General features: G+C 36.0%; 1 protein-coding gene across 1 annotated transcript; it reads left to right on the top strand.

Moving 5' to 3' along the window:
- Positions 1 to 3,335: 3,335 nt before the first annotated feature.
- Positions 3,336 to 5,987, top strand: MONOS_7969 (uncharacterized protein; the record flags this gene model as incomplete). Its single annotated transcript, XM_067878336.1, has 5 exons — positions 3,336 to 3,435; positions 4,112 to 4,501; positions 4,672 to 4,807; positions 4,867 to 5,327; positions 5,538 to 5,987. The coding sequence occupies 5 exons, from the start codon at positions 3,336 to 3,338 to the stop codon at positions 5,924 to 5,926; spliced, it is 1,476 nt and encodes a 491-aa protein (XP_067735481.1). The 3' UTR covers positions 5,927 to 5,987.
- Positions 5,988 to 15,818: the final 9,831 nt, after the last annotated feature.

The raw sequence follows: 15,818 nt of genomic DNA on the forward strand, positions 1-15,818 counted from the left end.
TGAATAAACAGGTGAATTGTGAGAAGGCGAATCTTGTGTTTGCAAACCGAGAAATGAGAAAGATGGTTGATTGAATGAAGGAGAATTATCAGAAGAAGAAGAAGAAGAAAAAGATGGAAATGATGTGATAGAGAAATGCGGAATCAGTCGAACGATATTTATGATGTTGAGAATAATTTGCATGAAGTCGTTGATTGGCCGAAATGTTTCATTTAATGCATTCACTTCAGATTGGCCAGAAAAAATTCAATCACTAAATATGTGACGAACAGATTGTGAAAATCAATCTTGCTGTATTTCTTCAAAGTTTATTGACTTTCTTTTTGTAATTTCCTCTCCTTTCCCCTCGAAAATTGAAAATGTTGATTTTTCTCAATTTCCATTCCCTTCTTCCATTCAGCTCACAAACTCCTCAGAAAATATCAATCCCCTCCTTTTCTTCATCTTTCCCCATCTCTTCCAAAATATCTTCTCCTCTCATTAAAATACCCCTCTTCCATTTGAAAGCTTCAGAAAATTCTTCTTCTTTTCCACTTTTGCCCTCTTTTCTTTCTTTTCAAAATCCATTTCTCCAATCAACAATAATCACCTTCTTCATCATCCTCAACCACTTCTCTATATATTTTCTCCCTTTTCTTCTATAAATCTCCACTTGCTCCTTCCCCACCCCTTTGTCTCAGAATTTCTTTCATTTATAAACCCCTCTCGAAATATAAACATTCCAAAAAATACCCAACTCCCACCTTCTCCCACAAATAATCCTCTTCCATCTCTTCTCTGCCCCATATCCCTCATGTTCATGTTATTGACAAGATAAACATCAAATACTTTTTTGTATCGTTGAGAATATTATTAAAGGAGATGATCATGCCAAAAACAGAAAAAAACACATCCTGACAGGCAACACAATGTGGACAGGTTGAGAAGACCCTTCAGTGAGATATACGATATATTTTGTGGAGATGCATTCAGTGTTGCATTTTGACCATTCTGAGACTGAAATGAAGAGATTGATTTATTTTTGGAATGATGATGGCTGTGGAAATGAGGCTGTTTGGCAAAATACAGTCAAAGAGCAGTTTGTTCTTTATTTATTTTATTTATATGAATATTAGCCTTTTGATGTTTTTTGTGTTGTTTTCAGGGCAGGAGGTCAAAAAGAATGAAAATGAACGAAAGCGGGATATCTCGTTGTGCAGGGTGGCTATCGAGTTGAGCCAGCAAATTCATATGGAAAGTGCCCAGGGTGAAGGGATTGGGAAGGAAATTGGAGATGATATTTTCAGACGAAAAACAGGACATTTTTCAATGAGAAAGATGGAATTTGAGTTGAATACATAAATTTCACATTTTTCAGAAGAGCAAGATATCGCTACATTTGATGGAGAAACAACTGATGGAAAGGATGATTTGCGAATCAGATGATGAAACATTCGAAAACGAAAGGAATAATGAAATTGATAAAGAAAACAGGTGCCAACGGGATAAAATATAGGCATTGGCTTAAAAATAGGTTCTGAAGGTTTGTTGATATATTTTTTGAATTTATTATTATTTTGTTTAAAGAATGCTGAAAGAATGAGGGATTTGCTGACTTTGAAGAAGAAAAAGAAAAGCAAGGAAGGAAAAATAAAGACAGACAGATGAAATGCGAGATATTTCGAAGATGTCTGGCATTAACCTTTGGCGAAGAATTATTTTTGAGGAAAGAAGATTTTTTGTGAAATAAGGGAAGCGAAAGAAGAAGAGATGGAATGAAAAAGGAATTGCTCAATATTTCATATTTTTTGTTGGAGAGAGAGAAAGAGATTGAGCTGAAAGTGAAAAAGGATTCAGATGTTTCTCCTCTGCAGAAGAAAAAGAAACAGAAGAAGAGAATTTCAATGAATTTCTCTGTTGATATTTATTGACTCCCATCTTCTCAATTGTCAACAATTAATCGTCTCATTCAATCCATTCATCATCTTCTTCTTCTTCAAATACATCAACATTTCACACAGCTTCTTCTTCATTATCATCATTCACTTCATCTGATTGGATTTCTTCATGATCTGTTTCATCATCAGAGATCATGAATGAAATGAAAAGGAAACAAGGAAATATATTGATGAAGGAAATAATCAGAAATGAGAGTTAGAAGGTGAAAAAAGAGGAGAAAGAGAAAGAGAACGCGAGTGAAGAGATTATTTTGAGAGGGGATTCAGAAAGGAAATGGAATTGAGATGGAAGATATTTTTTGAATGAATTAAAGAATAATAGGAAGAAGAGGAGAGAAAAAACAGGAATTTTCACAAAGAAATGTATTTGGATAAATAGAGGATAAATTTGAATGAAGAAATAACAAATAAGAGCAAATGATGAAATTCAGAAGAAAACTAAAATTTCAAATTTGAGAGAAAAGAAGAAATGAGAGAAGAGGAGAAAATACAGAGAAAAAAAATTAGAGAAGGAAACAAGAAATGCATTTCATTGGAGAATTTGGAAAGAAAAGCTAGAATCGATCATTTTTTCTCAGCGTTTTCAGCTGTGTTGCTGTTCCACACTCTTTCAGCTGGGGTTGTTGATCCACAATTCTCGAATGGGGATTGAGTGATTGCATTGCCACTGAAGAACACATCGTTTCCTCTGCCATTGGTTGCAGTGTTTCCATCGAAGAAGCAGAATGTGATGAATTTCATTCCATTCATCCAGGAATAAGTTGAATGATAATAAATAGCAGCGCCTCCATAAGAAGAAGAAGCAGTCAGATTGTTATCGATGAACTGACAATCATTAACCAAAAATTGATTTGGTTTGTTTTGTGGAGGCCAACGAAATGTGAGTGAGCCGGTTGAATCTTTACCAGAATTTGAGATGCACTTGCATTTGGAAAACATGAATTGACCGTTTGAAGAAAAATCACCAATATAGAAATACCATCCAGTTCCATAAATGCTTGTTATTGAACAATTTTCGACTTTGTTATCAGAAAATGAATAAATGGAAGATGATTGTCTGCCATCAATATCAATTGCACCTCCATGAGGAGCAGAACAGTTTGAAAAATTTGATTTTGCAATATTCTCATTTTGCAAACAGTAACTGTATAACGCTCCACCACCAGTATCGCCTGTGATCGAACATTTGCTGAATGAACAGGAAGTGATTGTGAGGTTGGCATTTACACAAAAGACTTTAAGTGCTCCTCCATGATCGTTTCCTCCATTTGAATCTTTCCATTCACACCACTCAAAACAATGGCTATTCTCATCAAAAGTGGCCAATCTTCCAGGTGATTTTCTTTCAGTTTCAGTTCCAATATGAACGATAGGTGCATTTGATGAAGATCGAGTTTGATGAAGGAAAGAGGTGTTGAAGGCAGAGAGAGAAGTGGATGGGCTGTTAAGGGAAGGGAGAATGGCACCATCGATAGGGTTGTGAGTGTGGAGGAAAATGGTTGAGTGGATGGAGAGGAATGAGTCGGAGGATTTTGTTTGCCAGATGAACTCAACGTTGAAAAAACTGAAATTAAACGATTTCTGCGAACATCTTCATTTTTGTTTGTCTTCATTTATCTTCTCAAATCTCAATCTTCAATCAACTCATTTTGTACGTTCATTCAACACCTTCAAAATCTGCTTCAAATCATCAACAACATATAACACAACAATTTCCTCAACATCCACTTCATCTGTTTTGAATTCTCCATCAATTGCGTCAACATCAGAGAAAAGGAGAGAAAAGAAGAAACGAAGAAATTATACAGCTGAAGGGAAAAAATTACAAATGAAAATTGGAAGAACATAGATTGGAAAATGAAAGCAGGCAAGAAAACTCACATAAAGCCAAAGAAAATTTCTTTCATCTGGAATTGCAGCTTCACAGACTTCTTCTTTTGAGGATGGAGAGGAAAACATTTTGTGGAATCTTTCTGAAGCCGCATGGCTTCTGTGGAATTTTTGCCTTTATTCAACAGAATGAGCAGATGACAGCAACTGCAGCATTTTCCATTTCTGAATTGATCTTTTCACATATTCCACTTTTTTTTTTCGTCTAATGTTAGACCAGAACGATTATTCATTCATAATTAGCATAACTTCTTCATCTTCTAATTTCAACTCAACTTTTTAAGAAAGCTTGTTTTATCTTTTCCCATCGATCGAGAACGGCGATCTTTCACAGCTGGTTGATCTTTCTGATCCGAATGTGGATGTGGTGTTTGTGGATCCATTGGAGCTGTTGTACGACACGAAAGCCTATTTCAAAAAGCTTCTTGTGGCAGGGGTTGCACAGAAGTCGTCTCTTCGCTCAGCGCCTTCGTCTTTTTCAACGGGAGCAGCACGCCGATCAACTTCGCCATTCCGGAGTCGGAGAAGCGAAGAGAAGAAGGCAGCAGAAGACGATAAGCTATCTTCTTCTTTTTCTTCTTCAGCAACTGCGATTGACCCTTCGGATGAATTTGCTGTAGCAGCGTCAAACAAGTCGGCTGGAGCGATGGACAACATCGAGAGGTGGCTGTGGTGTATGATAGTCACGGATTGTCGTTTCTGAGGGAGCAACAGACGCTGCATGGATATGTTGTGGCTCGGCGGGCGGTGCTGTATGGGGGTGTTGTGTGTGCACACGATGTGGCGCTTTCAGCGATACTTTCGGTTTCGCTGGTCGCCCCGCTTCCTTCGCTTGCAGTGTAAGTTAGCACGAAGTCGGGGAGCAAGCGGATCTTTTCAGCGGCAGATGTGAATGCGTTCCCGTCGATCTACGATCTGTTTGACCCGTCGCTGCTGCCGTCGGCGATAGCGCGGCTGGTGTCGCGATCGCCGCAGTCGAGGTGTGTGGAGGTGAAACTGGACGACGAAGTGATGGGGCGAGGGGTTGCAGTGTGTGAAGTGGGGAGATTGTGGAGAAGGGGCTTTCGGCAGCGGGGATGAGGATGGAGGATGTGGTTCTGTCACAAGCAGCGATTGCGCTGGCTGTGCTGGAGGAGCGAGAAGAGGCAGAGGGAGGTGATAGGAATGAGGAGAAAAGCGAGTATCCGACAGCTCACAGAGAGTTTGTGGAGAGAATCAAAGAGAACCAGGGGAAGCTGGAAGAAGCGATGGCGCCTTTGATTGTGGAGGCGCTTGGGATGAGCGGGCTGAGGTTTGTGAAGGCAGAGACTGAGGTGGGTGTAAGCAAGCAGCATCCAATGAAACCTGAAGTGTGCAGTTCTTCTCCATCCAATGGCATTCAACAGGAGAACAGAAGAGCAGCAGAAGAAGAAGCAGCAGATGGATCTTTGGGCATGACTTCAGATGGAAGTGCAGAGGAAGTGGGAAAAGATGTGGAACAGGTGGAAATGTCGAAAAGTGGTTTAGAGATGAATGAGGAATCAGGGAGAGAGGGTAGTTCGATTGATTTGGAAGAAAAAGAGAAGAAACAGATAATAAGGGATTGGAGAAAGACACCCACAATAAAGCATTCCCGTATCCTCAAAAGCCAAAGGAACATACAAAAGCAGTTAAAGAATATGACTGGGGATAAATAATGTGACTCATTTGGCGAGCCTGAAAAATTTCCAGGGTCATTTTGTGAGGAAGAAACGCTGCCTCTTCTACCGCCTTTGGGAGAACAGAGGGAAGAAGGCGGGGAAGGGAAGAGAGGAGCGGCAAATAATCGTCTTCTTGGTCGGTTCAATGACATTCGGAATTGTTTGAAAAGAGGGAAGATGATGAATGAGCATCATCCTTCACCATCATCCGCTTCAAATTCATTGAATGTTGGGAGTCAGCCTCATTTTGAGCATCCATGCAGCAGTGCTTCTGTTGTGATTCAACAAGAAGAATGCAAACAAATTCCTCTATCATCATCATCTTCTTCTTCTTCTTCTTCTTCTTCTTCTTCATATTCCTCTTCATATATGATCTCGAATTCGAGTAGTTGTGATTGTATTGCAATTGTTTCTATCTAGCAGCACACAATTTGAGAGTGTCTCCCACACGTCAATGCTGTCGAAGATTCCCTTTTGGAGCACTTGTGAAGGCTCTGGTTGCTCATATGTGCAAATGCCTTCTCCGCCTCCACACTCTTCAGATGCACTGTTTCTTCCTCCTCTTCATCTTCATCTTCATCTTCTTCGCTTTTATTTTCCTCAGCATTTTCATCACCATTATGGATATCGTCACTTTCTCCTCCATCAACGTCATCTTCAATCACAGTCTGTTTCATGTCTCCATTCGGATGATTATCTTCGTTTGACTCAGCCACACGCAAATGTTTGCTGTTTGATGAGCAATGTTGATTTTTTGGGAGAGTTTATAAATGAAATAGAAAATGGATCAAAAGGAGATGAGAAAGAAAAAGGAGCAGAGAAATAGCAGAAGAACAATAGAAATATGAAGAAGGAAAAGAAGAAGAAGGTATATTCAGAGAGAAGAAGAATATTCAGAGAAGAGGAGGGAGAAGGAGAAAATTGGATTGATGATTGATGATTGGACTGTGAAAGAGGAAAGGGAGAAGCAGAAACGTGAATGGTGTTTGTATTTCTTTGATGGGTTCTATTTCTCTGAAATCTTCATCTTCTTCCTTCTTTCTTCTTCCTCGTCTGATTCATCACCAATTTCAACATCAAAACAAGCAAGATTATCTTCAATGCATTCTTTTCTTCTTCTTTCTTCTTCTTCTTCTGTTTCATGTTCTTCTTCACTGCTTTCTGCATCCTCATCTGATTCATTCACTCAAACAATCCAATCTTCCTCTGCCTTTGGGCTATATTACACCTACTTCTCTTCTTCTTCTTCACCTTCTTCTTCGTCTTTTTCTTCGTCTTCTTCGTTTTTTTATTTTCATTCTTCTTCGTTGTGATCTTAACCTTTTTCTCCTTCGTTTCCGCCTTTTTTTCTTCCTTTTTGGTGTTCTTCAACTTCTGCATTGTTTTTGCAATATTCATCTCACTTCCTTCTCGATCGGCAATTGGCCTTCTGATGCATTCATTCATCCAAATCAGCAAAGACGCTAAATTGTACATAACATAGCTTCATTAACTTTTCTTCTTCTCATCGTCCATTCACCACATACGCCATCATTTCATGTTTCATTCACAATTCTCGTGATGAAAAAAAGGCGATTTGAGCAACTTCATTCATTTCATTCAAATCAGCTTCTTCTTCAACGCCTTCTTCGTTGAAAATCAAGAAGTGCCATTTCCATTTCATTCAACTCCCGTCAAATTCAGGGCCAAGCCTCATCTTTCATTCTTACTCAGAAAGACAAAAGGATTATTCATTCTTTCACAGAATAACAGCTAATGTTATTTTACAAAGGAAATTGCACAATGTTTAACCAAGAAAAGCTGATCATCAGGCATTCAACAGAAAACAGAGATTGAATCTGACTTTTTTGATTTTGAAGATCAAGCATCTGAAGTGAAAAGAAAAAGTATTCAAGCTATTTTTGTTTGAAATGGATGTGTTCCAAAATAGCCTTCTGCAGATTACACAGATACGAAACTGGAGCAAATTGTTGAAAATGAAAAGGAAAGGAAAATTTAGAAGAGCATGTTGATATGCCTGAAGAAATCCTATTTGAAGAGATGAAAGCGATGAATCTTTTTTCTTGAGCTCAATTCATATTTGATGAAAAGGAAAAATTTGATGAAGAAATGACGAAGAAATAGTTTTATATGAGCGGAGATTAAAGATAGATTGAAAAAAATAAACTTCTGGTGAAAAGAAGATGATAGGTGTAGGATATTTCTCTGATATGGAAAATGGTCAAAAATGAGAAAATGAAAGAATTTGTATGAGAATCAGATAAAGTTTATCATTTCCTGTGATTTTTGCATCAGCTGCGCTGAAAGTGAGTGTTTGAGTTGGAACAAATATTGAGGTGAGGAGGGTGAGAGAGGCATCGTGGAGGAGGGAAATGAAGGCGTTGAGAGCATACTCGATGGTGGCACATGGGGTCTGTTGGGGTCTGCCACAGGCATCGGCATCAGTTCCATTGCTGGCAACGATTTTGTTCTGGGCGATGATTGGAAGCCAGCCATTGTACTCAACATTATCTGCAGTTCCTTGATTCCACACTCTTTTCGATAGGGTTGTTGAACCACAATTCTCAAATGGTGATTGGGTGATGCTGCTGCCATTGAAAAACACATCGTTTCCTCTGCCATTAGTTGCTGTGTTTCCATCGAAGAAACAGAATGTGATGAATTTCATTCCACTCATCCAAGTGAAGGTGTACATGCAGCACAGCCCAGCTCCTCCGCGTGTGGAGGAGGCAGTCAATTCATTGTTAATAAATTGGCACTCATTGATCAAAAATTGACTCGGTTTGTTTCCTGGAGGATTATAAAATGTTAAAGAACCAGCAGAATCTCCACCAGAATTTGAGATACACTTACATTTGGAAAACAAAAATTGAAAATTTAACTGATTATAATCTAGAGCAAAATACCAACCAGTTCCACACCAATTTGTTATTTTACAACTTTCCACTCTGTTTTCTGAAAATGAATAAACAGAATTTGATTGAGGATAAGCAATGCAATTTGCTCCTCCATTAGCCGCAGCGCAACTTGTGAAATTTGATTTTGAAATGTCAGTCTTCAACGAACGATTACAATATAATGCTCCGCCGTGGCCATTACCTGTACAAGAGCAATTGTGAAATGTGCAAGATGTAATTGTGAGATTTGCATTTGTACAGTTGACTTTCAGAGCACCTCCATGATCACTTCCGCAATTTGAATCGTTCCATTCGCACCATTCAAAGCGATGACTTTCAACATTAAATGAAGTCAGTCTACCTGGTCTCTTTCTATCTGTTTCAGTTCCAACATGTACAATAGGTCCATTTGATGAAGAACGTGTTTGGTGGAGAAAGGAAGTGTTGAAAGCAGAGAGAGAGGTGGATGGGCTGTTAAGGTTGGTGAGGATGGCACCATCGATGGGGTTGTGGGTGTGGAGGAAGATGGTTGAGTAGATGGAGAGGGATGAATGAATGGATAAAGAGGGGATTGCATTGATGTTTGTGGAAGTGGAAGAGAGAGAAGAGGAAGTAGTTGATGTGAATGAATTGAGTGAGAATGAGAGAAGTGATGGAAGTGAGAGATGGAACGAAAAGGAAATCAAAGAATGAAAAAGATGCTTTATAATGGATTGATTTTGTTGAAAGAGCTTTTGCAGTTTGCAATATTTAAAAAAATGAAATTGCTCAAATTGTTTCATTTTTCCTTCAAATTATTCTTTTTGATGAAAAGAAATTGCCTTGTGTTTTCTGCAATGAAAATGAAAATTAAAAAATTATAGAAATGAATTTTTGAATCAATAATTAAAATTTCATTTTGTTTCATTTTCGCGTTTTCATCAAAAATCAATGATATCAAATTATCAGAAAATTTTTATTTCTGAGAAAACTGAAAACACAAAATTCAACAAGAAATCGAAATAAACCAATCGCATATTAAATATTCGTTTTCTGGCTTGAACTCTGGATACTCGGAATTATGAAATTATTTTTTCCCCCACTTATTTGTGAATAAATAACTTAAGAAGAATATAATGGTGAAAGTGAATTTAGGGATGGCTTTTTTGATTAATTATGAAAAATCTTTTCATTCACGACTTTGGTGTGAATATTTCCACTGTTTATCATTTAGCAAAATAATCTTTGAAATTCATAGAAACACTTCATCTGCGATATTTATCGTTATTTGATACTGTATTTGCATTGACCAATCAAGGATGATGTATTTTTTAATGAAAAAAAGATGATATTGTCAATTTTTCATTAAAACTTTTTTTTGTTGAATTTTACAAAAAAAAAAACAAAAATCAATTTTTCAACAAATTTCTGTTCCCACTCACATTTCTTTTCTTAAAAGGAAATAATTACATTTCTTAGGTTCTGTTTCCATTTTGGTGAAGTTTTATTAGTTGGAACAAAAATTTGATTTAAAAAATATGATTTTTATTTTATTTGATAATTAAACAAAAGGAAGTTTTCAAAAAAAAATTTGCTATATGGTGCTTGCAAACAAAACAAAATATTTAAATGAATGTTTTGTTTTGTTTTTTGGTACAGTCAAAACCGGATATAATCACGTCGAATATAATCACATTCGTTTATTGTCACATTTCTCGATGCGCCGACATTTTTTGCTTGCTTTTCATTCATTTTTCATCGCATATAATCACAGAGCTAAATATATATAATTACATTTCGTTTCATTATGGGTGGATTTTTCATTGAAAAATTTACTATTTGATCAAAAATCTCATTTTTTTGATTTCACGAAATAATGTTTAAATAAGTCTAAATAACATAATAAAACATAAAAAATTGTTATTTCGATTGAAAAATGTGTGGTTGTGTAGGATTAAAAAAAATGGAAAAATTTACCCAAAATAAATTATTTCAAAAATTATTTTTCATTTTCTTCTGTGTAAAGCATCATCGTGTATAATCACAATCGGATATAGTCACAAAAAGTTGTGCAAAAACCGATGTGATTATATCTGGTTTCGACTGTATTGCATAAAAAGAAAAGAAATGGAAAAACCTTCCAACTGTTTCGACAATGAATAAGACTTTAATTGTTTGAAATGCATATCAAAAAATAAAAGATTTATATTCTATTATTCATTGTTTCTTATGAAATGAGTCATTTCCATTGAGAGTGTCATCTTCATTTGATTTAATATCTCAAACATTTTTTTTCAATTTTTCAAAAGAAATTTCAATAGAGAATTTCAACTTTTTTCTTTCAAAATAAAAAAAAGGACAATATTGCAGTGGGATGTCATTATTTGTTTATTTTTCAACCTTTGTTTGAAATATTTGTCACTTCAAACATTCGCATTTCCAGAATCAATGTCTGAAAAACAATTAAATGATAACACTGAAAAATTGATTATTGTTATGATTTCAAAGATAATCACCCAATATTGAACTGTTGTTGTCAAGGACAGACAACCTTGATAATGGAGAATATCACTTTTCTCGTTCAGAATATGAAAAAGATTTTGGTCTTCACAATGGATCATTTGAAGAAGAACACACAATATTTTTTTTCATCAAAAAGCTTCTCACAAGAACAAAAATAGTGATAATGAATATTTGACACTGTGATAACATTCGATTGAAAAAGATGATTCAAAAAAGGTGATGATAAATATTTGTTGAATATTCATGAAATGATGACTGGGATGTTAATAATTATTTTCCATTTTTTTATTCAGTTGAAAAGAATGATTTGGTGAAAATATCTTTGAATAAACTCACATATCAATCAAAACATCACTGGATTGTTTCGACAGAAAATTGAGAATCCATCATTTTTGAGAATCCTTTGTTCATGGCTTTTCTGAAAAATGATTCCAATAATACAGAATTGAAAAGTGAATAAACGAAGAAATTATCGAAATCAGTGAAGTCCTTCAATCCCAAAAATTTTCATTCAAATTTACATATTTTCAATCAACAACAATGATTTTTTTAAAGGAAATATTTTTGAGTATCAAGTTATTGTCGAACTTGACTATTGATTCGTTTTTAAATCAAAAATTAATAATCATTTTTAAAAGTCAATTTTTCATTTCCTGGTTGCAAAATAGTAATTATTATTAAGGCATCTGAAGAACAAAACATAAGAAGTACTTTCTCTAATCAAATAGGTGTTTTCGATTGAAAAAATGATCTTTCAGAAAATAAAACAGATGACAGCTTGACAATAAAGTTGGAAAAAATAAATGATTTTTCTAATTATTTGTTGGAATAGAAAAATTTCAATTCTAAAAAGATTTGACAAAAAGAGAAATAATTAATTATGAACACTTTCCAATAAAGACATTTAATTGAAAATAGTTTTGAAAAAAAATAATTGAAAATCTCAATACAATATACAAATAAATGCTGAAAATATTCATTTTGATAAAATTTCATATTTTGAAGCAAATTCTCGATATTTTTCAATGGCAAAATTCAATCTCTTTCTCTCCATTCACTCCTCTCTCTTTCTTCTCTTCACTCAACAGCCCATCCACTTCTCTCTCTGCCTTCAATGTCTCTTTCCTCAAACAAATACGTTCTTCATCAAATGATCCTGTTGTACATGTTGGAACTGAATCTCAAAGAGTGAAACCTGGAAGGTTGACTTCTTTTGATGAGAACAGCCATAAATTTGAGTGGTGCGAATGGAATGATTCAACTGGTGGAGAAAGTTATGGTGGCGCACTTTCTGTTTCTTGCATAAATGCAAGTCTCACGGTCACATCTTGCTCTTTTCACAATTGTTCAACTACTGGGGAAGCAGGAGCGTTATACTGTGGGCAACTATTGAATATTAACACTGCAAAATCAAACTTCACCAGCTGTTCAGCTGCTCATGGTGGAGCAGTAACTTCTTGGGGTCCTCAATCAAATTCTGTTTGGACGTTCTCAGAAAACAGAGTTGAAAGTTGTTCGATAACGTATTGGTGTGGAACTGGTTGGTATTTCTATATTGGTGCTTTTCCAGAAAACGGTAAATTCCTATTCACCAAATGCAAGTGCATCTCAAATTCTGGTGGTGATGCTGCTGGCTCTCTCACATTTCACTGGCCTCCAAATAACAAGCCCAACCTGTTTTCAATCGTTGAGTGTCAGTTCATCAATAATAAGTTAACTTCATCATCCACTTATGGCGGAGCCGGAATATACTTTGATGGAACTTACTCTTGGATGAATGGAATAAAATTCATCACATTCTGTTTCTTCGATGGCAATACGGCTACAAATGGCAGAGGAAATGATGTGTTTTTCAATGGAAGCAGCATCACCCAATCCCCATTTGAGAATTGTGGTTCAACAACTCCAACAAAAAGAGTGTATAATAATGGACAAGATGATAACGCTGTGTACAATGGCTGGCTCCCCCTCATTGCCCAGAACAAAATCGTTGCCAGCAATGGAACTGATGCTGATGCCTGTGGCAGACCCCAACAAACCCCATGTGCCACCATCGAGTATGCCCTCACTGGCTTCATTTCCCTCCTCCAAGACGCCTCTCTCACCCTCCTTTCCTCAATATTTGTTCCAACTCAAACACTCACCTTCAGCGCGGTTTACACAAAAACAACAGGAAATAATGACTTTTTTCTGATTTCTATATTATTCCTTCCATTTTCTTATTTTCACCATTTTCCATATCATAGAAAAATTCATAAGCTATCATAGCTTTTTCAATTGGAGTATATATCATCATTATTTTTTTCAGAAATCCATACCATCAACAAGACAAAAATATTTCTTCGTCATTACCTCATCTAATTTTTCTTCTCCATCAACTACAAATTAAGCTCATGAAAAAAGATTCATTGCTGTCGTATCTTCAAAATACATTTCTTCAAGCATATCAACAATCTCTTCAAAAATATCTGTTTCTTTTATCACTCCAATTTCTCCTTTTTTGAGCGCTGCAGACGCACTTATTTCATAGAATTATCCTTCGATTATTGATTTTCCTAAAACAACCGCTTTCTCTCTTTGTTTCATCTTCTGCGATTTGTTGAAGGAGCATGACGTTGTGAAATCTGCCGAAGGCCATTTTGGAACCCATCCATTTCATAAAAGGATTTCTCCAATTCTTTTTCTTTTTCACCTGTGTATCCTTCATTCACTGAAAGAAGGGGGAAAGCATCCTCCTTTTTTATTTCACGCTGCTAATAGACTATTCTTGTTTAATTAAGTATCTTTTCTATTTTTATTAACTTCAGCTGACATTATGCGTTGTAATAAGTAATTCTTTGTGTCTTTCCAAATAGCAACAATAGATGAGATCTGGCCCTGAATTTAACTAAAGTTAAATGAAATGAAAAAAACAGTATCATTTTTGTTGTTCATTGAAGAAGGCATTGAAGAATAAATGGATGAACACAATTGTTGAAATGAAGATAGATGCTGTGTGAATGTGCGAATTATTGAGGAAGAACGAAGATGAAGTTGAAGTCAAAGAAGACGAAGAAGACGAAGAAGCAAAATTTGAATGAAGAAGATTTTGTGTGTTTTTGGTTAGCGATTCATAACAGGCATGCTTGTCGATGAATAAACAGGTGAATTGTGAGTAGGCGAATTTTGTGTTTGCAAATAGAGAAATGAGGAAGATGGTTGATTGAATGAAGGAGTATTATCAGAAGAAGATGGAGAAGAAGATGATGATTCCACGATGACCACGAAGATGAAGTTCAAGTCGAAAAAATGTGAATATATGTGGTAATAGGGAAATGCGCAATCAGTCAATTGACATTCCTAAAGAAGACGTTGAGATTAATTTGGGTGAAGTCGTTGATTGGGCCAAATATCGAATTCAATAAGTTGATTTGACAAAGAGCAAACAATCGTTATCGAAATATTTGTTGAAGGCCGAAGAAAATTGGTTGATGAAAGATGACATCCTCAGTTCGTTTCTGCCTTTTTGAAATTGTTCTGCACTTCACTGAGAAACAAAAAATGAAAATATTTCTTAATTTCCTTTCCTTTCCATTCCCCTCTTCCATTCAGCTCACAAAATTCTCTGAAAAATATCAATCCCCTCCTTTTCTTCATCTTTCCCATTTTCTTCCATAAAATCTTCTCCTCTCATAAAAAAATACCCCTCTTCCATTTGAGCATTTCTCATTTTCCTTCTTCTTTCCCGCCTTTGCCCTCTTTTCTTTCTCTTCAAAATCCATTTCTCCCATCAACAATCAGTCCTCTTTCATCATCCCCAGTCACTTCTCTATATGTTTTCTCCATTTTCTTCTCCAAATCTCCACCCGCTCTTCCCCACCCCTTTGTCTCAGAATTTCAATCAATCAAAAACCCCTCTTGAAGCATTAACATTCTCAAAAATATACTCAACCCCCACCTTCTCTCACAAATAATCCTCTTCCATCACTTGTATACGCCTTATCCCTCATGTGCCTGGTGTTGATGAAATAAACGTGATATACTTCTTTGGGTGGTTGAGAATATTATTAAAGGAGAGGATCATGAGAAAAACAAAAAAAACACATCCTGACAGGCAACGCAATGTGTACGGGCTGAAAAGACCCTTCAGTGAGATATACGATATATTTTGTGGAGATGCATTCAGTGTTGCATTTTGACCATTCTGAGACTGAAATAAAGAGATTGATTTATTTTTTGAATGATGATGGCTGTGGAGATATGCATTCTGGCAAAATACAGTCGAAGAGCGGTTTGGTATTTATTTATTTTTCTTTATATGAATATTTATCTGTTGAATGTTTTTGTGTTTCTTTCAGGGCAGGAGGCGGAAATGAATGAAAATGAATGAAAGCGGGATATTTCGTTGTGCAGGGTGACCATCGAGTTGAGCCAGCAAATTCATATGGAAAGTTGCCAGGATGAAGGGATTGGGAAGGGAATTGGAGATGATATTTTCAGACGAAAAACAGGATATTTTTCAATGATGAGGGTGGAATTTGAGCAGAATACATGAATTTCACATTTTTCAGAAGAGCAAGAAATCGATGCATTTGATGGAGAAACAACTGACGGAAAGGATGGTAGGAGAATCAGATGATGAAATACTCGAAAACGGAAGGAATTATAAAATTGAATTGGAGGAAAACAGATACCAACTGAATAAAATATAGGCATTGGCTTAAAAATATGTTTAGAAGGTTTGATATTGTTATTTTTTTTGAAGTGATTATAATTTTGTTTTATTTTTGATGCTGAAAGAATGAGGAATTAGATGGCTTTGAAGGAAAAGAAGAAAAGCAGGAAAGGAAAAATACAGACGGACAGATGAAATTCAAGATATTTCGAAGATGCCTGGCGTTGGGCTTTGGCGAAGAATTATTTTTGAGGAAAGA

Source organism: Monocercomonoides exilis, assembly GCF_001643675.1.
Source record: "Monocercomonoides exilis strain PA203 chromosome Unknown scaffold3-2548433, whole genome shotgun sequence".
NCBI lineage: Eukaryota > Preaxostyla > Oxymonadida > Polymastigidae > Monocercomonoides > Monocercomonoides exilis.